The 27979-nt window shown below is 37.6% G+C and overlaps 2 protein-coding genes across 2 annotated transcripts; one reads left to right on the forward strand and one right to left on the reverse strand.

Annotated features, from left to right (window-relative positions):
* Positions 1-15: 15 nt before the first annotated feature.
* stx18 (syntaxin 18) lies at positions 16-20713 on the reverse strand. The gene is made up of 11 exons (XM_028447559.1): positions 20528-20713; positions 5416-5483; positions 3310-3425; positions 2053-2130; positions 1852-1918; positions 1656-1759; positions 1326-1417; positions 1045-1103; positions 783-852; positions 629-709; positions 16-535 (listed from the first exon to the last, which is right to left on the reverse strand). The coding sequence occupies exons 1-11, from the start codon at positions 20678-20680 to the stop codon at positions 440-442; spliced, it is 984 nt and encodes a 327-aa protein (XP_028303360.1). The 5' UTR covers positions 20681-20713; the 3' UTR covers positions 16-439.
* On the forward strand, positions 20708-27979 carry LOC114463774 (uncharacterized). Its single transcript, XM_028447560.1, has 4 exons — positions 20708-20800; positions 25274-25561; positions 26874-26979; positions 27079-27979. The coding sequence occupies exons 2-4, from the start codon at positions 25294-25296 to the stop codon at positions 27380-27382; spliced, it is 678 nt and encodes a 225-aa protein (XP_028303361.1). The 5' UTR covers positions 20708-20800; positions 25274-25293; the 3' UTR covers positions 27383-27979.

Below are 27979 nucleotides of genomic sequence, written 5' to 3' on the forward strand. Positions count from 1 at the left end.
GACGGGATGAAGCCATTCTTTAGTGAGCAGCACTTTACTTCCAATGTTTTGAGCATCAACAGAAACTTGTTTTTAGTTCAAGTTACATCAAAATAGCTGCTGCCAATCGCACCAGTATCTCCCATGTAATGGTAGGGAAAGTCCATCCATCTGACTGTTCACAGTCCAATTGACAAATCTACAAGACACAGTGTTCAGTACAAGGCTTGTTTTCAGTGAAGTGCATTAAAACTCAAGAGCAATCCTGAAAGCAGTGGACACGGCTTCACATAAAGTGTGAGGTAAAACAAGCCGTCTTCAAGAAGAACAGTTGATCCATCAGCTCCAGCAAAGCCTGTACATTCAACCCACTGTGTTGTCGATCCATTTTCAATGACACAACCGTAATGTCCAAATATCAGGCCGTTTCCTGTTCCTACAGTCCACTGCAGCACTCTAGTTAACTGTCATACCAGTCGAGGAAAAGGAGCGAGAAAGAGCACATGACCAGGAAGAAGAGGATCCACACTCTGAAGCCAGCGTTGTTTTTAATGGCCTTTTTCAAAGAAACAAAACACACTTTATTGATCAAATTCATCATTATCCACCAAAGAGGATCACTAATATCACTACATTAAGTAAGAATTACCTCTCGAATGTCCTCGTTGCCTTCCTTCACGTTTTCTGTTGCACCAACAACAAGTTGATGAATGCTGTCAATCTCAGTTTCCTTTAACCAAAGAGTGATAATGAGTTCAACTTCTCCATATCAAGCAAATACATGAAACTAAAGGAGTGCTCACTTGTTGGAGGACTTTCTCAGAAAAGATCTCTTGAAGCCTCGATATCTCTACAACTTTTCCTTCAATTTGCCTGGAAATGGAACGAAAATATCAGTTAAGGCTTGTACGAACAGCGGCCTGATTTTATTGCCTCATTTAGAACCAGCGTGCACCGATATACATTTGATCTTCAGCAATTTTCCTTTTTGCTATGCAGATAGCACAAAATGAATAATTCTATAATAAACATTCAATATTAATAATGTATAAAGATGATGCTTACCTCACTTCATCCACCAGACTGTTCATCTCACTGATCAGTCTTTGGTTTTCCTGCTCAAACTAGACAGAAACAACACTTTCATGGTTGATTTCTTTATAACTTAAATGTTTCTAACAATGTAAGTCAGCTACATTTCTTCGACATCATAACCCTATCAGACAGAACTTGGATTTTTCTATCATGAAACCTCGAAATGATCAAAGAACTGCGATACAAAACTCACATGAGAGTCAGTGAGATGGATGTGTGTAAACTGGACTTTTGAATAATAGGTGTTTTACCATCTGGATCTCCTCTGGAGAGAGCTCGTCCTCCTCCCGGCCCTCCTCCCACAGGCTTACAGGCTGAACTGGAACCTCAGACACATTCTTCTCTGCACAAGGGAAACAAATAAAATGACATGTTTTCACAAGCAAACAACTGGTATTTTTCTAACAGAGAAAAACACTAGGTTATTCATTAGTTGGCTGATCGGCATAGATCATTTATAACCAAATGATTCTTCTTACAAACGTATGGATGATAGGAAAGTAGCTCTTTGGTTTAATATTGTATATTTTATTATTGATGATTAAATTCCCCTCTGAATCTCAGAGAATGCTAACACTTACCGGTACCAGAGCTTTCCTCCTTGACAACCTTCTCCTGTGAGCCAGTCAGCCCCAGGTTCACCTGCTTATCCATTCGACCGTGGTGCTCTGGAGCCAGCCTTGAACTAAAACCACAGATCATGGGATCAAGTGACCAAACTGACCTCAGATTTAGAATCAGGAGTTCAATTTGTAATAAGGATTCACATTAACTCACAGTCTCTTCTTGTCTACCATTCTTTTGACTCTGATGGCTCTCTGTTCTGAGTACAGCTTACACACTCCTGAAAAACATAAAGATACACAGCACGTGGTTCTGCAGCTTATAATGTTCCAACATGTGAACAGTGCTTCAAACAACAAATGAGTCCAAAGACGACACTGATATAGTTTGGTTTCAATTCTGTCTCAACCTTACCTTTAAGATACACTTCAATGAGGTCAAGCACTGCTCCCCTGTGCTCCTTTACCTGAGCTGACATCACCTGTTTCTCCACTGTGGTGATAAAAGAACAGAACAAACAACACATTCTGTCTTATTTAACCAGGCCATTGTCATTGACAGTAGAAAAAGCTGAATATACCAAAATGTATCAGTGATGCTGCAGCCAGCATCGCCGACACAGTGGTTCTTTTTGCTCAAGTACCCCTTTCTCTTACTTTTTAATTTAAAAAACCCCTTTCTCAGAATTCTGTGAAAAAAAAAAACAAACTATAGAGCATAATGATGGAATGAATGATAATACACATTTTAAGGAATCTCATTTTGTAAATAAGTGGAATGAAATAGCATTTAGTGCCACCAGAATACATTTATTTCCATAGATTTTATAATTACAGTAATTTCCCTGACTGACCTTTCTAATGTCACTTCATGTTTTAATGAAGATCATTTCTATCATCATTTTGTGTTTTTGTGTCATTTTGTGTATTTTTTGTTGTTGTTTGTTCTTTTTATTATTCAGTATATTTTTTATCTTAGTTTGTGTGTTTTTGCCGTCAATTTGTGTTTTGTTGGTATTATTTAAATTATTCTTTCTCAGTGTGTGTTTTTGGTGTCGTTTGGTTGCTTCTTATGTCGTTTTGTATGTTTCTCTGTTATGTTGTGTATTTTGTAAGGATCTTGTGTTTTTTTCTCTCATTTAATGTGTCTTTTGTGTTATTTTGGGTGTTGCTTGTAATAGTAAGTATTTTTCTCTCTTAGTGTGTGTGTTTTTGGTGTCACTTTGTGTAGTTTGTATGATCTTTTTATTATTCAGTATATTTTTCTCTTATTTTGTGTGTTGGTATTATTTAAACTATTCATTCTCAGTGTGTGTATTTTTGTTGTCGTTTGGTTGTTTCTTATGTCGTTTTGTACGTTCCTCTGTTATATGTTTGTGTGTATATTGTAGGGATCTTGTGTATTCTTCTCTCATTTAACGTGTCTTTTTGCTTATAATAGTAAGCATTTTTCTCTCTGTGTGTGTGTTGTGGTTGTCATTTTGTGTAGTTTGTTGTTGTTTGTCTCATCCTTTTATTATTCAGTATATTTTTCTGTTATTTGTGTGTATTTGTTGTTGTTTTGTGAGTTGCTGGTAATATTTAGTATGACTACTATTTTGAATAAAAAGTTGCTAAATGTGATATATGAACATTATGCAGACATACTGATTTGAGTTCTAAAATGACTAACCCTCATTGCGTAGCTGCTTGATGGCCTCAGCGCATGTTCTCATGAAGATTTGAGCATCCTGGTCAATCTGGTCTCGCTCATTGTCCGTCATGCGGCTGAGCTCTGATGAAATAAGGCTGTGAAAGGACACAACTTTCAGAATAAGGATTAATCCTCACCATGAAAAGGACTGATTAAATTTGTCTTCTGACAGAGACACAGGTCTGGATCCACCTTCCTTCCAAATGGAGCCCTGATTGCACATCTGCAGCTTCAACCAATTCTCTCTCCAAACCGTTCTCAGACAACCCCGAGGTCTCCACTAATTAACTGTCAAACACAAATCCTCAAAATGGAAACGGTTTCGGACTGATCCCAATTCAAACATATCACTGTAAATAAAAACTTCAAAGAAACTTGAGCAAAGAGATCAAAAACAGTCATAAAAAGAAGACAGGTCCTAAAACCAGGATCAGGACCAGTGAAAACCAAAAATGCCAAATGACTAAAGCGGACATCAGCATTCAGTTATTATTTTAAGAGATTGAACCTATCCTCCTACTCACTCTTTAAGTCTGTTAAAACATCTCATCCTTTGATAAGTCATCCTACATTACATCATCTCTCACTTTACTCTATGCCACCATGATTACAATCCACGTGTAATATGTATGTTTATATTCACGTGTATGTAAGTACGTATATGTATATATGTTTTAAGTTGGTATTTCTTTTATGATCTTCAATTCATATTTTCATTTGTCTTTTGATATTAACTTTTGTTTATATATTCGTTTTCCTCAAATATCAGTTTAATTGTGCGTTTTGACTCATGATTTTATACGTGTTTGTTTGTTAGCTTTTGTTTTAAATTGTTTGTGTTTATTGAAAGAAGTGGAGCTCTTATACAAGCCCTTTGGCCTTCGTTCCCTCGGTGTAGCATAAATGTTGTTTTTTAATGTGTGCTAAATAAATAAATTTAAAAAAAACAAAGATGATCAACTAAATTGAGAACTGGGCTTTTATTTTGAAGGGAAAGTAAAAATGTGATTGATTAAAGGGGACATATTATACCAATTTTTCACCTTTTAAAACAGTTCCCTGTGGTCTAAATGACATATCTGTACTGGGGTTTGGTCAAAACATAACATGAATCAAGCAACAAAAGAGGTTTAATACCCTGTATAAAACAGCTGTTTGGAGTTCTGGAGTACACTTCCTCAACTTACCGGGGAAAAAATTAATGTGGTTAACTTCTTGATTAAGCCTACATTCTGGGTGAACTCACCCTTTAGTGACTCCGTAAGTTGATCATTTAAACTGTAAAAGCGTCGCTGTCTATGATAAGTGCTGTAAACGTTTGGCCGGAGAAGTGATCCTGTCACCAGCGGAGTTCAGCTTGTGACGTCACAAACTCAGAAAATTTGAAACAGCACTTTTCTCTGTGTTGTCAGACTTACAAAGACCACAAACAAAGGACTGGATAAATTTATTTCACATTTTGTGTGCCGGTGGACACTCAAGTTACCTCTTATGTGTTAAAAAACACTGTAAAAGTAGATTTTTCATAATATGTCCCCTTTAAAAATTAGAATGGATGTAAACCAGACTTATTCAAAGGTCAATTCAAACTCTACCATAGACAGCTAATGGATGCACACAGTCAACACTGGACTTTCTCCAACTCTAAATGTGTTGATGTTTAGGGAAATGCCCAATGATGCACATTTACAAATAAATCTGGCATTACCCTACAAACCCACACCTACAGAATTCACAAGGCCTTTGTAGAGAGGAAGGTCTGGATCATTCCCTGGGTGTCATTTCTTTGCTACTTGGTTGCAGCTCAATTATTCCAGACAATTAGACTGGAGTCTGCTGCTAAAGACCACCCTACACGCTGCTGACCTTCTGCCAGCAGCCAGTCCCTGCAGTACACACACACAAACACACGTACACACACAGACAATGACCGTTTCAAAGCCTCCTCCAATAACCAGGACCACTGGCCTCCTCTGAATTCTGTCAGAATCAAAGTGTCTGTCTCGCCGTCATCTTTCCCTGCAGCCTTGGAAGGCTTCTGGTGCTGATTGAGCTGGATTACCGTGAGTCCTGGAGGAGGCTTACCTTCCGGCGCTCACATAATCTTTCCTGTGCAGCAGCAGAAAGTCTTTGAGCTTGGTGATGTTGGTGATCTAGATAAAATGAAAAGACACATTACTAGACTCCATATCCTTCACATCACTGAACCATGGAAAAAAAATCTTATGAGCCATGTTTTACTTTCTCCATGAAATGTGCCCTTGAGGTTCTATCAGGAAACTATTTTCTATTACTGTTTTGCCAAATGAAAACTGTAATTTAAGGTTTTTAAGTCAGTCTTTCTCAACATTTACATATGACATTTCATCAATGGCTGGACTTATACAAATATAACTAGCAATTTGCCTGTCAAACAGCCTTCATAAGGAAAGCCATTGGCTGCTGAAAAAAGTACAGAGAGTTAAAAATCACAAATTAGCTATCAATTCATATTTGGTTACTATTCATCAACCGCAAAAAAGCTCAAATATATCGGATGTGTGAGTGTGTTTGTGTGCACATGTGAAGACTAAAAAAAAAAAAAAAAACGCGGTCCAATGATCAAATATTTGGTAATAATTTGGTTAAATTTAAAGTGCTCCCCTGTCCAACACACACACACACACGCACGCACACACACGCACGCGCACACGCACACACACACGCGCACACACACACACACACACACACACACACACACACACACACACACACACACACACACACACACACACACACACACACACACACACACACACACACACACACACACACACACACACACACACACACACACACACACACACACACACACAGAGAGAGCTTTGTTGGACTGGATCAAGAAGGCAAAACATAGACAACACCAGGACTGAAAAGAGACAGTGAGTTTGACCGCGACAGCAGCCACAGCACTATTTATTTATATTATGCCGTCATCAGCCTTCAGCCTTCGCCCTCTAATGACCTCAATTATTAAATTGCCAGAGTTGTAAAGAGTAACACCAACTGTGAACATTCAGGTCCGTGTCAGTACAACCTGAACGAGCTCTCTTCATCAGCTCTTTTAAAGCAGCTTTATGCTTAAGATCATACAATCATTTAGGGTCACACTCAGGAGATAATATTTGTTACATTGAACATGATACTTTGTTTAAGTTTATAAAATGCTTAGCCTGTCAATTAGACACCGGTGGTTTATTGACCTTAAATAATGATTTTGTTTACACACTTTAACCCACAATTATTACTTCACCACAAACCAGGACCAGAAAAGAGAAAATATTTTTTAAGTCTCAAATGTGCCGTTGTTTAATAGAAAACTAAAGATGTTTTAACATGTCATAATACAAATTATTGTAGTGTGGCAACAAAAACAAAATAACGTATTTTATGTTCTCCAGCATCATCAGCTATTCTTTAAAGCAATAAATATTCTAAGTAAATTTGGATTTGAAGAAAAAAAATAATAAAAGTGCAATGAGGTATGTGAATATATTGCACTGAGCAGCATATATAAATCCCTTTCAAAATAAAAGGTATAGCTTTTAAGAGCAGGACAAAACCTGTGACCAACTTTGGGCCTGTTAAACAAGTTACAATATCCATAATGTATTGCTTTTATTGATTTCATTTATAGAACTGTAGTTGACTAAAATAATGTATGTATGTATATATATATATATACTTTTTGATACTCATCTTAAAAATTTGAATTAGTTGTAAGAAAGGCTTTATACAAAGACACAACTTCAACATCTAAGTTGTGGGCTATATTTTTCCAGATGTTTTACAAACACTTTATGCTTAATATCTGCATATTGATCAGTGCTCTGTAAGAAAAAAAGGTCCTGTTATGGTAAGAGTGTAAAAGTAGCAGAATTAAAATTTAGAATAGATATGAACAAAATCAATCTGCATGACAAACAATGAGCTGTATGTGGAATTATGGTTAAGTTTAACAAGTGAACATAGTCACCCCCCATTTTATTTTTATGCCTAAGGACACTTTCTAGCAGTAAGCATAGTGTTGTGGTCTAATCTGCTATAATAAAAGGAAATATAGGTTTCGCCAGAAGAGGGCACTCAGGGCACATCAGTAGCTGACGACCGCAAAAGAAGTCAGAACATGATGCGGCAGAGTAAAGCCTGATATATGATTCTGTGTCAGAACCTACACAGTCAACGTGACGCAGAGGTTGGCCAACTGTAGTTCTGCGTTGAGGAAACGCATCGCCATGCAATTGGCCGCCATTCCACTAGGGGGTTGTGGCTTTGTTACAAATGAGCATTAAAAAGCCCTTGTTTATCTTCGGGTCACAGAAAACAATATTTTATGTTTTTTAAGCATTTTAAAATGTAATTTATTGATGGATTACCTACTGTACCTAACCATGTATGTTTCATAGGACACAAACATTAAAGGGGTGGTATGATGAAAAAAAATCCCTTTATTATGGTTTTGTTACAGTGATATACATCCCTTTAGCCTCATTCAGAGGGCCAAAGTTGAAAAAGTTTTGTTTCCTCCCTCCGTTGTTATTCCACATTTTGTAAAAAGTTAGCTTAAAACGGGCGAGTTGGATTTTACCTGGCAGGCGACGGCAGGTGACGTTACCTGACAATCCTCTCTCCTCCTACCATGGACATAAAACATAGCTCCTAGAATGTGAGCTCCTCCCTCTCCAACTATCCAACAGCTAAAACAAACACTGCGGTTTAATATAGAATATACTTTATTGCCATATATGTAAAAAATGGTGTTGGAGTCACTGCTTGGAGCCACGGTCATTGTTCACACACATTAGCTGTTAGCACTCCGTGCTAATGCTACACCAGCCTATGCAGAGACCCGACATTGCTTGTGAACTGAGGAGGAAATTATAGGGACGTTTACAGATTCGTGGCTCATAGCGCTAACAACAGACTCGGATGTGGAATTGGCCAGCTTTCAACTTTTACACGGCGACGGACGCCGGAGAGCGGTAAGCGGAAAGATGAGTCTGGCTGTGTTTGTGTGTAGAAAGGAGGAGCTGGAGCTGCTGCTGCTGCAGCAATGCGCACACACTTTTCTGACTCAAAATCACAATAGCTGCTTAAATAGTCATGTGTTTTACTGTAATGTGCAGTTTTTTGGCTGAAAACAGTAACAAGAGTGTGTGCATAGCAAAAGATAATCGCTAGTGATTGCTGTTGTGTGTGGAGTCAGAGTCGATAGACACGCCTATTCATGAATATGCATAAGTAGGCCGCAACTCAGCCCGTTTTAAGAATTGCTCTCAAAGTGGCTTTTCAGAGGCTAAGACTCCAGAAAACAGGCGAGTTTGGGAAAAAAAACCTCAAATACTATGTTGTTGGGGTTCTTAGAACAACTGTAGATGGGTGAAATAAAGCATCATACTGGACCTTTAAAGCAACGATTTTAAAACATGTACTTTATTTTTCAATATAAACATATGCACACACGTAAAAAAAGTATAAAAGTGTATCGAGCACACTGTCGACTGCTCCAGTCGACAGTCACGCTGGGGGTGAGGGGGCCTCAACCCCACCGTAGAGCGGAAAGAGAGCAGCGACGCAACCTGGTCCAGCGCTCCGGGAAGCGGCGAGTTGGGAGTGGGGCAGCGGTGTAAAACTCTGTAAAACATAATGTCATGTCTGCTCCTTTGGCTCATTCACAGCATGTCTGTCATCATTGTTTACTGTTAATGAAACACACACACAAACACTGTAGGTACAGAGACGAGGCAGCGTAGTGATAATAACAGTAAACCCACACCTTTTGTATGTGACTGACTCCGTTTGGTGCTGCTTCACGTGCTGCAGCCATGAAAGGAAATAATAAAACTCTGGCACTTTTAGTCCATCTCAGTTCTCTCTTTGACTCAATCCACTGTAGAAACAACGCTCGTATCCCTACACAAAAAGTTGAAACATGGCGGTGTTGACTGGAAAAGGCAGTGACCGGGGATGAGGTTTGGAAAGGACCAACCACAGCGCTCATCTTTCACATCGCCTCAACATGTAGTCAGGATTTTTGGGAGGTGCAAGTCGGGTTACGTGGAGGGGGTCTACGTCTACATAGAGTGCTACGTGCGTCTACGGCGTAGATTTGATGCGGAACCATATATCAGGCTTAAGAGGTTACAGAGTGCGCTCCTGTTGACTGCTGATTGTTTCTGTTTTTACAGGTAAGCTGTTTCTAAACCAATATATAAGTAATAACCAACAATAGTAAGAGACCATAAGTGTAAAAAATGTCAAGCTAAGGAGTGAATGTATATGTTTACGAGTGTTTAGAGGTAACTCGCCACGTCACAATCCATGGCGTTCGCGGTAATGAACCAGAAAACGTTTTAATCTCTGTTAAAGTTCACATTCATATAAATTAACTACTGAGAGATGATTATACCTTCTGTTAGAGCATGAGTTTGTGGCCAGAGTAGGTGTTTGTGTGTAAATTGAAATGCTAAGCTAAGTGTCAGTTTAACAGCATAAAAATGGTGCTATATCAGTACAGGAAGTCTCGATTTTGCACATGTATTGTAGGTTAAAGATGGTTGTTTTCATTAAGCACCAGAGAAAGTGGTAAAATGCTTTATGTTTATTTCATTGAACGTAGATAGAATAGAATTACAGTTAAAAGCTATTGGTATAAAATAGATTTTGTTGAAAAAATTGTTAATGAAAAAAATTGTTAAGACGAGAACACAGCAATTAAAAACAACAGTTAAAAGCACGAGAAGAGTGTATTTTGATTGATAGGGTAAAATGTGTGATTTTGGTCTTTCATAAAGGTGATGTAAGTGGATTGGTGTAAATATAGAGATGTTATTGTTTCTGATTAGAGAAGTCATTTCAGTAATACTGGTTTGTCTTTTACAGTACAAGTATATGGTGTTGTGTTTATTGTAATACTGTGTGCTCCTGTTGACTGCTGTTTTTTCTCACTTCAACCAAATCATTCTTGTTCTGCAGAAGTCACATCTTTAGGTGGTTACATTGTTGTGAATAAACATGCTACCATTGATTTATTCAAGCAAACCAGCTCCAGTAGTGAAATGGTTATTTACGAGCAAGAAAAGCCACAGAGGAGAAAAGTTTCAGTCAAGCTCTTCTTGGCCCCCGACATGCTGGAAAATACTAACTTGTACATGACATGACTAATTTATTCTTTGCAATAAACTGTTTTTCTGTTTACAATTAGCTATTGGCTTTAAGCTTTGTGTGGACTACTCAGTGTAGAGTATTTGTATAGCAACATGTGCTAGTGGTACAGAACCCTTTTGGCCAGCAGGCAGTGCTAAAACCACAGAGTTTAAATGTGCTGATTTTGTGGCATGTGAGTGTGTGTTTACGTGTGTTGCGAGTGTCAGGACGGCTGCTTGGGGGGGTTGAGCTGTCTCCTGTGTATACATTGGGGCTCAGATTCCCAGCACAACCTTAAGGGTTTGCAGGGGGTCAGAAGGATCAATTGCTCTTGTAACTTAAGACCTTAAAGAGCAAGTAATTCCTCAACAATGAAGGGGGTGGTGGGGCAAATATGTGTGTATAAAAATGTGAGTGGATGTGTGTGTGTGTGTGTGTGTGTGTGTGCACGCACAGCTATTGGTGTACGCACGTGAGGGCTCACAGTGAAGGCAGAAGGAGACAGTCTGCCGGGCTGTGCCTAATCTCGTCATCATCAAAGACCCCCACATTACCTCCTCACTTTCTCCTTCCCCCAGCTTCCCTCCAGCTCTGACTGAGCCCAAACAAACCATCAGGAGGGATTATTATGAGGAAGAAAAGAGAAAAGGCTTAGCTAGCAGATTTTGTACAGAGCTTGGACGGCCCATTGTTTTGTTAAATTCAGTTACCTGGCAGAATTTAATGAAGACTGCCCTGCTTTGGTTTAAGTGGGTACGTGTCCTGACCGTGGGCTATCTGCACTGACGCCATGCAATGCTGTGTTTGAAAGGAGAGCATGATGCAGAGAGGATGCTGTAGTTGAGAAGACTGCACCACATCTTGACTTTATTATCATGTTTATGTCTGCTTCTTTAATTGGCTCACGTTAGTCTTCTCCTGCCTATTCACAGTTTGAATGCTTCAGTCAGCTCTGTAAACAAACACAAAGCAATCAAACAAACCTTTTAGGGCTATTCATGAACGCTGCCTTTGAGCTTTTTGTTATGTGTTAAAGTCGTATCAAGAAGTTGCATATTGGACTTGATTGTTTGTTTGGTTTCGAAGATTTGGGAAGCAGCTCTCCGATATCCTGCGGGTGTTTGCTCAGGTTTGATCATGAAGTTTAATCAAGCATGATTAGGGAACATCAACTGAAGATGGGTATTTGAAGTCTTTGTATAAGGAAAACCAGAATCAAAATAACATTACAGAGGAACATCTACAAAAGTTACTTTAAGAAACAAAGAGTGCAAAGAAAAACACTGAACTGGCTGACATTTACCCAGTTCACTTTGTGGAAACTCCTTCCTTATACGTTTTAAGACAGTCACATACAATCACTTTCATACAAAACAGATGCAAAGACTGGGTTCATCGCATTTAACAGACAACACAGCTCAACCACCAATTGAACAAACAAAAAACATGAATGAAAACAAAAGAAATGTGCGTGGAAGACGAGCAGGAAAATAAGGAGACAGCTCAACAAAACCATAAACAAAGCAGAAACACAACAACAACCAACCACGTCGACAGTTAAACCTAAACACAGATTGGAATTAATCTGGCAATGACACTTTGAGAATGTTCTTGCACTACTACTTGGAAAACATCTTTTAAACTCATTGTTTTCAAAGTCTGAAGAACAAGAACATCAAGTTAACAACTGTCCTTTCTTAAGTGTTTACTTTACTGGCATGGAGTCATTTTAGCTTTGAGGGACAGCCCATCCATAACTATAGAATACTGTTATTACAGGACATGCTAAATACATTTATTAGCAGGCTCTTCAAAGTGTAAATAAGACGATACACTCCAATGTGTGTAGCGGTAAAACAGAGCTGCAATAAAAACATGATGTGTGTGAAGCATGAACTTTTAAGAGAGAAAACAGTTACAACTGGAAACAACATGTTAACTAAGCCTTTGTTTTTAATGTTGAAATGCTAACGTTGATTGCTAAGGAGCTGCAGGCCTTTTTCCGAGACCAAAGCTAACACCACCTGCTGAAGATGCTGAGCCACTAGACGAGAAGGTAAACAGGACAGCACGTTAGATAACACTGAACAGTTGGATGAAGAAAAATTGTTTTGCAGCCTTTTACCGCAATGTCTAAATATCAATTATGTGCAGGAATTCCTCATCATAATCTTCATAGTATTTGATTACTGAGAGTGAAATTGTAGGGATAAATTATGTATTACATATGAATTGATCAGCAAACATCCTCATTGACACTAACTGAGTCAATTAAGGAAGTAGTTACAAAATAAAGGTCATGCTGAATATCTAGAGTCATGGAACTCAACAGAAAAATGTACTTGGTATTCAAAATATTTAGCTATTATTTCTTTGATTTTATGTTCATATAATATTTCTGAACATGATCATCTTGAAGACACTTACAACTCCCATCAAAAGCAGATACTTGACTGTTGAGAGAAAAAGACAATAATTCAATCCTCAACTAGTTTCAATCCAAAAGGCAAGTTTTTAGTTATTTTGTTCTTTTTATAAAAATAGAGGAAACGTGTTCAATACTTTCATAAAAATAAAATGTAAGATAATGTGTTCAACATATTCATTACATTTATACATATTAGTCAATGTATCTACTGTACCTTTATGTAAAATTAAAATATGAAAATCACAAAAACATTTGAATGCATCACTGCATTTTTGTAAAATCAATGTTATGAGTGAAATTACATTTACAGTGATTTTTAGGGGGATGTGGAAAATATAAAGACTGATCAAATTAAGGTATTTACTGTGACGAGAGCCAGGATTAAATATGATTCTTTATTTTGCTTTTCAAATAAATATGACAAATTGTTTTGTGCCTTTGAAAAAGAAGACCTACTCACAGTAATCAAATTAATACAAATAATAATACAAAAAAAGATCTTGGGGTGGGGGTGGGGGGGGGCGTGAGCACAGCTTTGTTTAACAATGAGCATGAAGTAAAAACAAAAAATAAAAATAAATTAATTAATTAAAAAATAAAACTTTATTATTACCATTCTAAATTATGTGACTGCACAGGTTTGAAGCAGAATAATCACAATTTGTACAGCTTTCAATATTTTTTGCAATGGGGGTGGGGAAATGGGCGCAACGGAAAAAGTTTGGGAATCACTGATCTAAGAAGATCAATCTTGATCAGAAACACTTTATATTCAGAAGCTGAGAGGCTTGTAGAAGCAGGGAAAAGTCAAGACAAAACAACTCCTTATTAGCTGTATACCGCAATGTCAGACAAACCTTTTGCATTCCGTGAGTGAAAGAAAACCACAGCTGAGAGGCCAAAATAATGTGTTTCAGCACCAACAACTTCCTTTTCATTCTGACATTTTATCAACAGAAAAAAACAATCCCAAATGAATGCACCATGTGTTACATCACTATAATAAATTACAAAAGGCTCAAATCACTTTTTATGTGCACCCATTTGTTTTTAAAGGAGATCAAATCATCAGCAGTTTGTTGCTTCAGAATATATTGAGTGTTATTGGCAAAATATGCAGCCTGCTGTCACATGTATTTTTCGAGATTTCAATGACTAAGTTTCAAAAACGAAATATACATTTAATAATAATGTCTTATGACGTATTAATTAAATGGTCTGCAGCTGCTGTATTATAGAGCCATCATCAATTGGGCTGGAAACGGTTCTTGTTTCGCTTGAACAAATGACGCCTCAGAGTATCTGAAGTACAGCTCTTGATTCAATGTTGACTTTAATGATCACTTTCATGAGGCATCCAAAAGCTTTTGGTTGGGCAACAGGGAAACAAAATCAGGGTTGTGCTGCAGCATGTCTGCAGATGCCACTAAATTCAATTTCCCTAGCTTTCATGGGAAAACACTGCACAGATTAGGACAACTGGTAAAGAGTCTATTTAACATCCCCATTCAGCCTGAAGTGATCCCTGCAAAACACTTGGTATCGAAATGGCTTAGACAGCTTCACAGGCATGCTGGACTGTACACTACATGTAGTGACATTATGGAACCAGAAACACATCTACTCTACACAAATAAATACTTAAAAACAGAGAATTACAGGTTCAGAAATGTATCAGACAGTAGCCATATTTATAATTAGTGGAAATTACTTTTTCCACCAATTTAGTGCTGTGTCTGCCTATATGCAGACTATGTAAATTCATACAGCCCCATGAGCAACAGGGGCCCAAAAGCTGAGTCATACATAGAGATCCACTTTAAGTTAAGATGTCCAATTTTAATGAGAGGTTGTCAAGAGTTTAGATCACTGAGCTGGTAAAGTGTACGGTATAATAGCAGTTCATCTCGGTTGGGAGAGTTGGGGCCCAACAAAGGGAGAAAAAAATGTGATTGAGAGCTATCAGCAATATAATTAAATCCTAATAAGTTGCATGTTTTCCCATACCAATAAAGTCACACAAAAAACCCAACAACAAATTGATTATTAAGTTGGTTTCAAACTTTTAAATATGGGTTGTGTTTTAAAGTTCTTCATTTCCATGTCCACAGTTGAATTTTGTTTAAATTGATTTGGTTTAGGCTAGAGTCTAGGTTCGCAAAGTGAGGTATGGGAACACCCAGTGGTACATAAAGTGTAATCAGGGGTACATGAATAGAAATTAAAAACAGCTCTCACATAGACTAAAGTGAATGTCATTGATTGATTTACACCTGTGACTGACTGTCACTCATTCCATCGTCCACGGCTAATGAAAATTAATTAATTAAATTAATAAAGCAAACAAAGGATAATTCTGAATATTGTTTAAATATTATTATTTTTTATTTATATTATTCATCAACAGGATAGGTAAAATTCAGGGACAAATTGCAATGTAGGGCTACATTGTATATGACATTTAAGTGTGTAGGAGTAGGGGGTACATGGCTTCAGGTTAAAAATCTGAAGGGGTACGGAACTGTGAAAAGTTTGGGAACCACTGGACTAGAGTATCTTAAACAGAACTTTAATAACACATTCAGATGTTTAATAAATGAAATAACTTATTAGGTTAAATGTAAACTGAATGTTTTGGGAGACACATGAGGCTACTCTTCCAGTGGGAGATTTTTTCCCACAGGTAAGAGACGCTTCAAACACACCACATAGTTTTTAAGAGCTGGCTAATGGCAGTACTTTGGTTCCTTTTGAAGGAAACACTGTGGGAAGAAGCCAATTTTGGAATAGCAGTACCAAATGCGCAGTGGGGAGCCGAGCACTATTTTCTTCACCCAATTTAACAATTTTGGAATGACCTCCTCCATTTAAACTGGAGAAGGGCAACATGCTGCGGAGAGTGACGAGGTGAGCAGTGAAATGGAGATCACAGCGGACTAAACCAAACCCATGAGGTAAAAGACTCCCCTGACCAAACACTAGAACTCTTATAAAGCAACCTAACCCTGTCTTTTTTTTTTCTTTTTTCTTGCGTCGCCTTGAAAGAAGCTACGTTTCCTTTCTCACAGGACTTTTTTCAGACTGAATCAAATCTTACTGGACCACAGTGTATTTGTCAACTTTGATGTGTGCGTTCTATTTTTGTAAAGTTTCAATGGGAACCTGGAGGGGGGAGACAGTGGGAGAGTTATGCACGTCTTGAAGCGCACACACATCTGTTGTGCATTAGGTGCCGGCCGTCAACATTGTTACTGGGGACCTAATTTAATATTTTCTATGTTTTGATCTTCCACCTTTTATCACTGTCTCTTGGGAGGATCAGCTTTCTTCAGAAATTATTTGAAAGCTGAAAGAAAATGTTATTGCTGCACGAAGATAGAATCAAACATTTGAAAAGGCGACCCGTGCAAATAAAAAACGCCTCTGTGAGGCTGTGTAGAGAGGAAAATGGAGAGCAGAAGTGAGGTAGAAGTGGGATGAAAACCACAACATAACTGTAAGCGGTCAGGACATTCCAAACCCACACTTTCAAAACCAACAAAAGCTGCTTCCTCGGGATGGTCGGAGATCATATCGGCAGTGCAGGGGAGAGAGAGCAGAGGGCAGGCTCCACAGGGCAGGTTTGGGTTTCTCTTAAATCAGCATCAGCAGTTTTATTAAACCACCTCTTCTAAAGTCAATGTAGCAGAGCATAACAAAAACCTGGTAGTGGAGAACTGCTCCATGTTATCAGGTACAACTTAAAGTGTACTCCTCCAGGGAAATGTAAAGTGCCTCTTCAAGGTGCTTTTGAAGAATTAGTGTGTCAAATGTTAACGTCAGGCCAAGGACGTCTGGCTGTAAAAGCAATCATTGTGATGAGGAGTGAAGGCTGTAAGCCACCAATGATCTTTATTCTAATGCATTTGATGGGACACAGGCAAACTCTTGAATGACAGAATAAAACCAGTTCATTTTTGCAAGGTCTTTAACAACATATAAAATGACGTACTTTATCTTTTGTGCCAGCTTTTAAGCATCAGGTCAATGAAAAGCTGAATTCACTTCATCACCATGACAATAAAAGATCAGTCAATATTTCTTGTCATCAATACGACTACAACTCCAAACCATTAGAACAGTGGTTCCCAAACCTTTTACGCCCAAGGCACACCAAAGGACAAGTAAAAATCTGAAGGCACATCTATTGTGTAAAATAGCCTTTATAACAGTGTTATAACAGTGTTATAAAGGCTATTTTATGTTATCACTCATATCATGTACAATATCTGTAAATATGCATTTACTAATGCCAAATAAAATGTGACAAAGACAACTATATTACTCATGAAATATTTATGAACAAAATATATATATAAAACAAAATAGGTATAGAGTTTGCCTCTATTATGAAATTAGTAATTAATTTTAAAAAATTCCCAAATTCAACGTTTTTCGCATTAAATTTTTTAAATTCTGTTTATTTAGGAATATTAATCAATTTTTTCATAAAATGTGAGTTTTTAACTCCTGTGAGGAAACAAAAATAAATATTAATAAATGAAAAACCCATAATTAAACAAAAATGTATGTAAAAAAATAAAATAAAGTAAGATACAATTAAAAGGTAGATATACAGTAAGTTGTAGTGACATGGATTATTCTGACTGCTCATTTATAATTATTTATGTCATATAAAGATGTATGAGAACACCATTAACGTCACCCAACTGCAAATTCCCCTCAAGGATCAATGGTTTACTGAAACTGATCAGGCTTACTGATTAAATTAAGTTGTGATGAACTTCATTTTAATTAACCTAATTTAAATGATCCTGATGACATCATTCCAGACCATAATGATTAAACAAAAACAAAGGATGCATCAGTTATTTCACCACTAGGGGTCAGAATATTTTACAGTATCAGAAGTTATCGTTAACCTACGATGTTTCAGATTCTACAATCACTGGTATCTGTGGTCTAGTCCACAACAACAGAACTTAATCCACAGATCTTCTGTAGCTCTGATGAGATGTTGTTCAAACTCTCTGAGTTTCACAGAAACAGAAAAGTTAAACGGGCACTGGTGGCTCTGTATTTTAAGAGTCAGTGATGATTTGCGCAGTTTTTTGGCAGTTTAGACGCTGTAAGCGGTGTTTAATGTGGCCAGGATGGGAGGGGGCAGGCGGTGCACCTAATGAGCGGTCCCCAAAAACATTTTCCCATAAAAAACCGTTCCTTGCTTCACGGTGACGGCATCTCATGCCGATTCTGTCCATTTCCACGTTCAACAGTGAATTCCATGATTCCGTTAACGTGGATTTTATAGGGCCCTAAATAATAATGTATGGTTGTCACAAAATCCCACGGTACACCCAGACACTATTTATTTATTGATTTCATAGTCTGGTGTTGAAGCACTTCATGAATTAATTTTATCTGTCAAACTAGCTTGTCAAAGTCTATGGGGAAGGTTTCCCAACATTTGATTGGTTACCTGCACATCAAGTCAAGCTAAATCGATCCCTGACAATGGATTGAGGCAGAGCTAGTAAACATTATTCTGATACACTGAGTAGCGCTATACAATCTGTACGTTGGTTTTGTACTATATTCCTGTTTCTACATTCTCAGCGAGGCCTAAAAATCTCTCTCACCAACTCGCTGGAAAGTTCATGCACATCCTCCATTGTCGCAGCCACCATGGTTGGAAAGAGTGAAGATCAAAGCAATAGATTTGGCTGGATTGATGTTAACCCCGCCCCCACAGACTTTGACGAGTGAGTTTGAAGGATAAAATTAATTTATGAAATGCTGCAACACCAGACTATGAAATAAATAATTAAATAGTGAAATATTCATACTTAAAACTTTTCGGAAGGAAAATCAAATGTAAAAGGGATTTAATTAATTATTGACACATTTGATTAATTAATGAAGGGTGTATTTATTTATTTAATTGAGGCACTCGTCGTCCTACCATATGTCAATAATGTTCATTCTTAGGTTTTATTAGGTCTATTTTTGTTGTTGTCATTTTTCTTTTTAGTCTCTGGACTTTTAAAATATGTGAAAGCATATTAAAAAACACTGTAAATTATATACTGTAAGTAGGTTATTATTAAGAATGACTTATTACGCACGCATGATTCAGGCTGTAGCCAAATGCGGCCCAAATGCAATATTTTTTTGCCCACAGTATATGATTTGTTAAAGACAATTCGAACAGCACAATTCTAATTTATTTCAAATCCAACCCAGGCCACTTTCATTTATGGTCCTTAATCCGATACCTCTGATATTTTGATTTGCACCTGCTGTCTGAATGACCATGTCACATTTATCCGACCTTTACATTATGAAAATGCAATAAATGTCACAATTCTGCATCCCAGGAAGAGCAGAGGGGGGAAAAAAGCAAAATGCTGGCTGTGGATGAAATAAAAAGTAGACAGTGGAAAGAGAGTGAGGTTACAATTAATAAATATATGCAGAGACGAGATGCCTCCATTTTTACTTCCGTCAACACAGTGCGTGCTGTGTGGTCACGTGTTACCTCTGGTCCTCTTTTGTGCAGCCGGGTTACTTTATCAGTTTATTTTTTTTTAATTATCAGTATCGGCCAAAAGAGTTGTGAAATATCGGCATATTGGATTTCGGCCAAAAATCCAATATTGTGTATCCCTAAAGTTTATTCAGCTTTAAATATTTGCAATATAATTTTCAAACTCTCAACATGGGAATCCTTTTCATGTGTTTTCCAATTTTATTTATTTACTATGAAGAGCTTAACAGGGGACTGAGGTAAAAAATCTAATTCTGTACATAATTCCAGTAAGTTAATTTTGTCTTCTTTTTTTTTTTTTTTTTAAATATATGTTAAGGTTTTGTTTATTGAGACAAGGTTTTTCAGGAAATGTTATCTTCTGACATGTTTCTCTGAGGAAGACTGGCAGCTGACAGTCAAAACATGTCAGGAGGTAAAATTTCTCTGAATAAACAAAACCTTAACATATTCTATACATTTTCAAATGAAAAATAATAAATCCTTGAACCCTATAATCCAAGATCTTTCATCGTTTCCGGATGAAATTTTAGAAACTAGTAATACAATAAATATTTAAAACCTGTGTGTTTTTTTTTTGTCTTATTTCTGTGAGTACTTTTCTGAATCCTGAGCAAATATAAAACAAACAGAGAGTCACAGACACTCGCAACAAGCAGAACGAAGGACACACACATGCTCGGAAACAACTCTGCATAAAAGGAGCAGACTGGGAGTTTCACACAGGTAAAAGCACATTTCTGGTGATTTAAAAAAAAAAAAAAAAAAATGCAGTTACTGCCTAGACACGGTATAATGATACAGATAAAGGCAGTAACTACTAACACTATGCATCCTAAATTAAAATGTCTATTCGTGGTCCGTTCTGAGGCAGATAAGCGCATAAACACGACCCTAGTTTCAGTTTGGACCTTTAGTTGCTGTGACGTGCGACTAAAATAAAATAAAGTTCAATATTACCTTGTATCATAGTGTGGTTAGCTTGTTATCACAGTGCTAGCGCTGTTAGCAGTAGTTAGCTTTGGGCAAACACTCACCACTTCTTTCGCCTTCTGAGAGAAGCCGCTCTTCTTTCTGCCCCTCTTTAAGATATCCTCCTTAGTCGAGTCAAAGCCGATTCCTATAGCCTTGTTCCTGGTCTTCACGGTCTTGACGCTGGCTTTAAAAAGTAGGGTGATGTCCGCCGCCATGTCTGCGCAGCTGTAAACAAACCGACACGTCACCAGCTGCCTACGTCACCCACATGCGACGCTACAGAGTTTCCCTGAGACGGAGAAGAAAGCCTTAACATTTCACTTATAGCATTCTTGGTAAGTATTCACGATTTACAAGACACTTCTGTGTGCTTAATACCACCAGTTACCACGACAAATCAGTGTGGCTGCAGCGTACGTTTACATAATTCATGCCAAAAGCTAAATGACGACAAGAAATCTCTTAAATGTTGTGTAAAATGTCCAAAGGGAATCTTTAAGTCGGACGATCCTAGGAAACGGATATTAATCTGCTTTGTAATAATATGCATGAATACTAACTATGTTTTACATCTAGTCATGAGGTGACTGTGTGTGCATAATATGGAGCTTTGTGTATGTATTGAGAGAGAGAGAGAGAGATATGATGATGACCAGAAATGATAAAAACCACAGAAATAAATCAGTTCATGAGACATTAAATACTGTTTCATTCCATTTATTTACAAAATGATCGATTCTTTAAAATGTGTGTTATCACTAATTAATCCCATCATGATGCTCTATATTTGTTATTTGTAGTATTCTAACATTTAAAACAAAACACCACAAGCAGTATACAGACATATGTTACATTTGTTGAATTGTTTTGTCCTCTTCTTTCACTGGGTGAGGTGTATTAAGGAGTGTGTGTTGTCCTCTAATTTTTATCTATATAAAAAGCAGGAATAGAATTAAGGCACTATTATGGATTTAAACCAGTTGCACAGGGATCATGGACCACCTTGGACCATGGAAGCTTGCCCCAGGGCCTCTCTAAAACTGCAGTCCTTGTGTTTTTCTTTGCTCAAAGTAAGTCATTATGATCTAATATCACAGATTAGTATCAGAGGGGTATTCCATAAAGGCGGGTTAACAAACTCTGAGTCTATCCATAAACTCTGGGTCAACATACCCCGCGATAGGAAACTCTGGGTATCGGATTCCATTAAAGCTGGTATGAAGTGGGTTAATCAACCCTGAGTATGTAAACCTTGGGTTACTTACGTGCACGCGCGCGATAAAAAGCCATCATCAATGGATCAAAGAATACTCAAACTGCCATGACAACCAAACGGAAGATAGTGATATATTCACCCTGATGGGTGAAATAAGCCGTTGTTTGATGCATATGAGCCTGTTCTAAAGGTGCGTTCAGTCTTCAGTGACTATAGTGGCTTAAATCACCCGTAGTTAGTCACACTTTTTGATCACTTCATCACTTTATTGCTTCAGTGACGTGACGAGCGGTGAATAATATGAATAAAGTGTGTCTGAGGAGACGTGTCAGCAGCATAGGATGGCTACATAGAGAGCCCTCCTGTTACACTGGATATAAAGACAGTGGCTGCTGCTTCATATCACATCATTTATATTGATTCTTAATGTAATATTGTCGCCAGAGTCATCTTAACATCCTAAAAAATGTCATAAAAAAAACACTGAAGCGGGACGCAAACCCACAACCCATCGCTTTCAAGAGCAGCGTCACACTTCACTGCGCCATCATACCTTCAAAGATGTGTGATCTACAGACTTAACTATATAATAATATAAAACGACAATCGAGCCTTAAAAGTTGATTTATTTAAATGATCATCTCCTCCTTTATATTATCCACAGGTTTTTATCCAGAGAACTTTACTACAAACGTCAGTAAATGTTTTAATGCAGATCAACCTCTCAGTGACTTTCACTTAATGATCTACATCTACAGTGTTAGAAAGAAAACTACCGTTATCACAAAAAAAAAAAAAAAAAAAACGTAAAGCAACACAACATTAGTAATGATGTGAACACATCTGTGGTGTGTGATGTTACTAATGTTTTTCAGAGAAAAGTGTTAAAGTTTATTAAAGTGTTAAGAAACGGTGTTCAGGTGGGCGGAGCCAGGTAGAAACCCAGGGTTTCTTTGATAAAACCTGCCAGCGACCAGGTTTAGTTCACGGACAATGTTGCCATGGTAACATGCTCAGAGAAGAACATACCTCGCTTTTTGGAATGGGATACTCAGAGTTTCCCTCATTTGAGCCTGAACATACTCAGAGTTTGAACACAACACGCTTTATGGAATACCCCTCAGTACATATTAAGATATAGCGTTGTCTACATAAAATGATTTTTTGTAAAACATTTTATTTTGAGTTTAAGATCATGAACAAAAACAATGCACACACGCTATCAACATCAAAACATTAAACTTGTTTCTGTGTTAATTATTTCAAAGTTATAACTGCAGCTAGGAATTCTGTGAAAATGGATATCTCAGTATGAACTGTTTCTTTTTTCATTATTATTAATCTGTTTTCTTTGGCCCATACCAAGTATCCATTGTCCCTCTTCCGGGTTGCAGCCCGCGGGTTTGGCTCACAGCTCAGCAGCTGTTATTTCCTGGTCTAACCTGGAAATAAAGGGTGCAACCATTTACTTCTCATGTGAACGAAAGCAAAAATATTTTTAGGTGATGTTATTGTTCTCACCCTAGTTTGACATTGTCATCATCTCGTATTTGTCATATAAAAAAGTTAACAAACATATTCTGTTGTTATTATCAGGAATTGGAGGAGGTTGTCATGTAATTGGCTCAGTCAGTTTGAACCAGCCTAAGTGTCTTTTTTATTTTGAATTTGAAATACTTCACTAATCCCCTGGGGGAAATTTGGGTTTTTACACTTACTGTTATTTTAAGGACATGCTTATTGGCCTGAATCACACACATGCACAAACAGGACCTGTGGACATGCATTAATGGAGAGACGTCAGAGTGGGGCTGCTTTTACTATGAAGGGAGCGCACCAGAGCAGTGTTGGGGTTCAGTGCCTTGCTCATGCAACGGCACCTCTGCAGTGCTAGAGAAGTGCCCTGGCTACCAGAACAACTTCCGTGTTTTTGGTCTGCACCGGGACTTGAACCAGCGACTCTCCAGTTCCCAACCTTCTTTGGATGGAGGGCCGGCACCTAACACAGCTGCTCTCATCATTAGATGTCGACATATGGCCGATATATGGACTTTTTTCAAGATCAGCCATCGGCAAAAGAAAGAAAAAAAAAATACTACATATATATATATATTTTTTTGTTTTGTTTTTTTGTTTGACCATCACCAGCCATTTCTAAGGAAGTTTAACAAACACTTTATATAGGGAGGATATAAACAGAGAGGGCAGTGTTACACCTAAGTGAGGGGGAAGGGAACAGGGAGGAGAGACTCAAGGTAGGAAATGAAAAGGGTGGGGAAGAGTATATTATTTTAAAGTGAGAGTGAGATGTGATGTTGTAGTTGTGCATATGGTGACAAATGTGAAGCTTAGATATAATGGTGGTGGCTGTGAACAGAGGGAAGGAGTGAATGGTCATCCCTAAAACAGGTATTTAGTTTAAACCCACTTCTTTCACATTATATATTGTTGTCATGCTTTACTGCTACTTACCTGTCCTGTACTTTTTGTTTTACTTAGTACGAGTATATTTAAATTTCAACAAATGTTATGAGTTCTATTGGTGTATTTAATTAAATTTATGATATATACATTTATATTATATGAGTGTTTCAATTATCTTTCATAATCAATGTGCTTTTTTAAAAAAAAAAAAGGCTTCCAAAATTGGCTTTAGATATCGGCCATGATTTTTTTTTTTTTAAATCGGTATCGGCTTTTGAAAATCCCATATCGGTCGACCTCTAGTCATCATGGTGTTAGCATAAATAGTTAAATGAAGTGATCAGTATCAAGCATTTAATTACTCATGTAGTAAAAAGCGCTTTACAGTTTGAGTGAATTTAATATAATGATTGTGTAACTATGTGAATGTTACTTTGACAAGTACATCTTTTTTTCTTAGATCATAATTCCTACACTGTAAACCCGAATAAGTTGCCAGAACTTAAAAAAATTGAGGCAGTTGATTGCCTCAATTTTTTTTAAGTTGATGAACTTAAAAGTTAAAATTTTCCAGAACTTACAAGGTTGGATGACTGGCTACTTGTACTATTTGATAACAGTTAAATTAAAGTGCTATATGAATTATGTTTAAATAATCCCTATTTGAAACAATAGTACTTTATCATACTTAGCATGTAATTACTTAATTCTATTAGGTTGTACTTAAGTTGTGTTTTTAAGTGATGCTTACTTATAAACAAATATAGTTCCAAAGGAAGAACATGTTACATCAACTTGACATAATTGAGTTAGTTGAACTTTTTTTATATAACTTTTAGTATCAACTACTTAATTTGTTTAATTACTTTGAACATTCGGGTTTAGAATGTAACTCATTGAATCTATAATAACCTGGTAAAAGCAAACTGACTGCTCCTATCTACTCTGATTCAATGTCAAATATATATTTTTTATGGACTTACAGTCTATAAAAAATCTCCATGTCCACTTCCTGCACACGGGCCAATCCCACTGTTGACATAAGTTCAAACTTTTAAAGTTCAAAGCTACAAAGATCTTTACGTAAAGGAAAAGAAAAGCTTTGGAGGTTTTGTTGAAGCTTAGATTGACATCAAATAATGAACCTGTATATGTCTCGCCCTCATAGACAAAGATCTTGTTGCAGAGATGACGAGCAGGAAGCGAAGGCCAAACTGGACGGATGAGGAGTGCCTTCTTCTCGCCACGTTATTCAAAGAGAGGAAAGATGTGATCCGAGGGAAGAGCAGCACAGGCGTGTCGTTGTACAGCAAGAAACAAGCCTGGGAAGAGATTGTCCAAACTGTGAATGAAACCTTCCCGGAGACACAGCGCACAGTTTACGACTGTAACAAAAAGTGGGAAAACCTGCTGGCGAAAGCCAGGGAGGAGATCAAACGTCAGAAATTTGAATCAGGTAATGATAAGACATTTTGTGAATATATGTTCACATCAGGGTTACAATTACATCTTCAATTATTCGTGTTCAATTACAATTCAATTATGAGTGACTAGCGTTTTTTTCAATTACAATTAAAATTACAATGATTATTTTTCCACTGAAAGTCAATTGCAATGAAGTTCTCAATTACTGAAGTTCAAATTTAATTAATCACAATTACTGAGCCTTTATTAAATAACCCCGTTAAACATGAGCTTCCTCTTGTGCTAGCTTTCTGTTAGCATCTCTTATAATAACAGGTCAGTTTGACCCATGTCTTAAATCAGCTGTAAAATACACTAAAAAATATTATCTGTCATCTAGGGCTGGGCGATTTTGACTTGATCAAGTGATGTTACCCAAAAAGAGAACAATAGTCAGCAACAGTATAAGAAAAACGACCCATTTGTTATTAACCAATTGGTTACATACATTTTAAACTTCAACATAATATCTACAGTATTCTACAATTGAATAAAATAAATAAAAATCGGAAATTTGAATCCGATACCGATATTAGTTTTCAGGCTGATATTGGACCGATATCAATATCGTATCGGGACGCACTTAATTGTAGGTATGAATTGTTGAAGAAAACACTGAAAAAAATAGTTTGATAAGTTTCATTTTTTATATTTTGCATTTAAATTAAAAATAATAATAATAATTATTATTATTATCCATCCATCCATCATCTCCCACCTTTATCCGGGGCCGGGTCGCGGAGGCAGCAATCTCAGCAGAGATCCCCAGACCTCCCGATCCACGCACACCTCCTCCAGCCGTTCTGGGGGGACCCCGAGGCGACACCAGGCCAGCTCAAAGACATAGTCCCTCCAGGGTGTCCTGGGCCTTCCACGAGGCCTCTTTCTAATAGGACATGCCTGAAACACCTCCCGAGGGAGGCGACCAGGAGGCATCCGAAACAGATGCCCGAGCCACCTCAGCTGGCTCCTTTCGACGTGAAGGAGCAGCGACTCTACTCCGAGCTCCTCCTGAGTGACTGAGCTTCTCACCCTATCTCGAAGGGTGCGCCCAGCCACCCTGCGAAGGAAACTCATTTGGCCGCCTGTATCCGTGATCTTGTCCTTTCAGTCATTACCCAAATCTCATGACCATAGGTGAGGGTAGGAACGTAGATTGATCGGTAAATTGAGAGCTTTCCCCCCCGGCTCAGCTCCCTCTTCACCACAGCAGTCCGATACAGCGACCGCATCACTGCTGTTTATTATTATTATTATTATTATTATTATTATTATTATTATTATTATTATCTTTTGTCTCACAGATGAAACCCCTTCTCTTGAAAAGTTTAGTCCAGTGACACAGATTGTGATCTCAGTGATGAACCTCTCAGACATGCTGCAGAACGACACCTGGTGTAATAAATCAGAGTAAGTTCAACAACAAGGTTATTCAATGGTTTCTGAAATTATATGAAGTCAATCGAACATAGTGACACTGTCTTTTTTTTGTTTGTTTTTTTCTTCCAGGGACGGTGGAGACGAAAACAGCACGATACACTCTGTGGTTCCTCAAGCACAACGAGCCACTTCTCTCACAGTGTTATTCGGTTCTTCTCATCCTATGATGTTCAACGAATCCGAAGAAAATCTAGACCCTTCGTGTACCACGCCTCAGCAGCCAGCTCAGTTCAAAACTCTGCAGGAGCGAGTTGATTTAGAAATGTCTGTGCTTAGAAGACAAGAGGCAGTCCTCAAGCTCCAAGAGGAATATTACACACTGAAGATAAAAATGATGAAAAAGCAAATGGAGGAGTCGGGTGAAAAGGCCTGAGTCGAGACTGCAGTTCTTAAACAAGTGTCGGCCAAATACTTTATGTGATTTCTCTATATTGTAGCTGTGATATTTTTAATATCTATGATGTCACTGATTACTATCTCAGTTTTTACTGCACTGCCATACCCTCATTGTGAATTCTACTCACCCTGATGTTGGACTGTGGATTTATTGAAGTGTTGGATGGTTTCCAGTGCTTTTTTGAAAGCCTGTTATTCAGTGACTCAGCCAATTCTGTCTTCAAGGCCGAGGCAGAGCGACAGCAGGATCTCCATCTCTGGCATACCACAGAGCTGTGTAGACCAATAATGGAGGACATGTTTTCAATGTTTATTTCAAGTTGTCAGGTTTTTCAAAGATCTTATTTTACTCTGTATGATGAGTGTTTTAGCCCCCTGCTGTGAAAAAAGATGGCTGTTCCTCAGCAGTAACTAAAAAAAAAAAGGTACTTATTTTAGATGTTTTGATGAAAAGGTTTTTTCTTCTACAATCATTTACGTATGTTCTGTTAGCTTAGTCTTTGTCATATTTCCTTGGAAAAAGGAAGCTGCGATTGTTTGAAGTTCTTGCCTTTTCATTAAAAGAAACCTCTTA

The sequence above is a fragment of the Gouania willdenowi genome, chromosome 5 (assembly GCF_900634775.1).
Source record: "Gouania willdenowi chromosome 5, fGouWil2.1, whole genome shotgun sequence".
NCBI classification, from domain to species: domain Eukaryota; kingdom Metazoa; phylum Chordata; class Actinopteri; order Blenniiformes; family Gobiesocidae; genus Gouania; species Gouania willdenowi.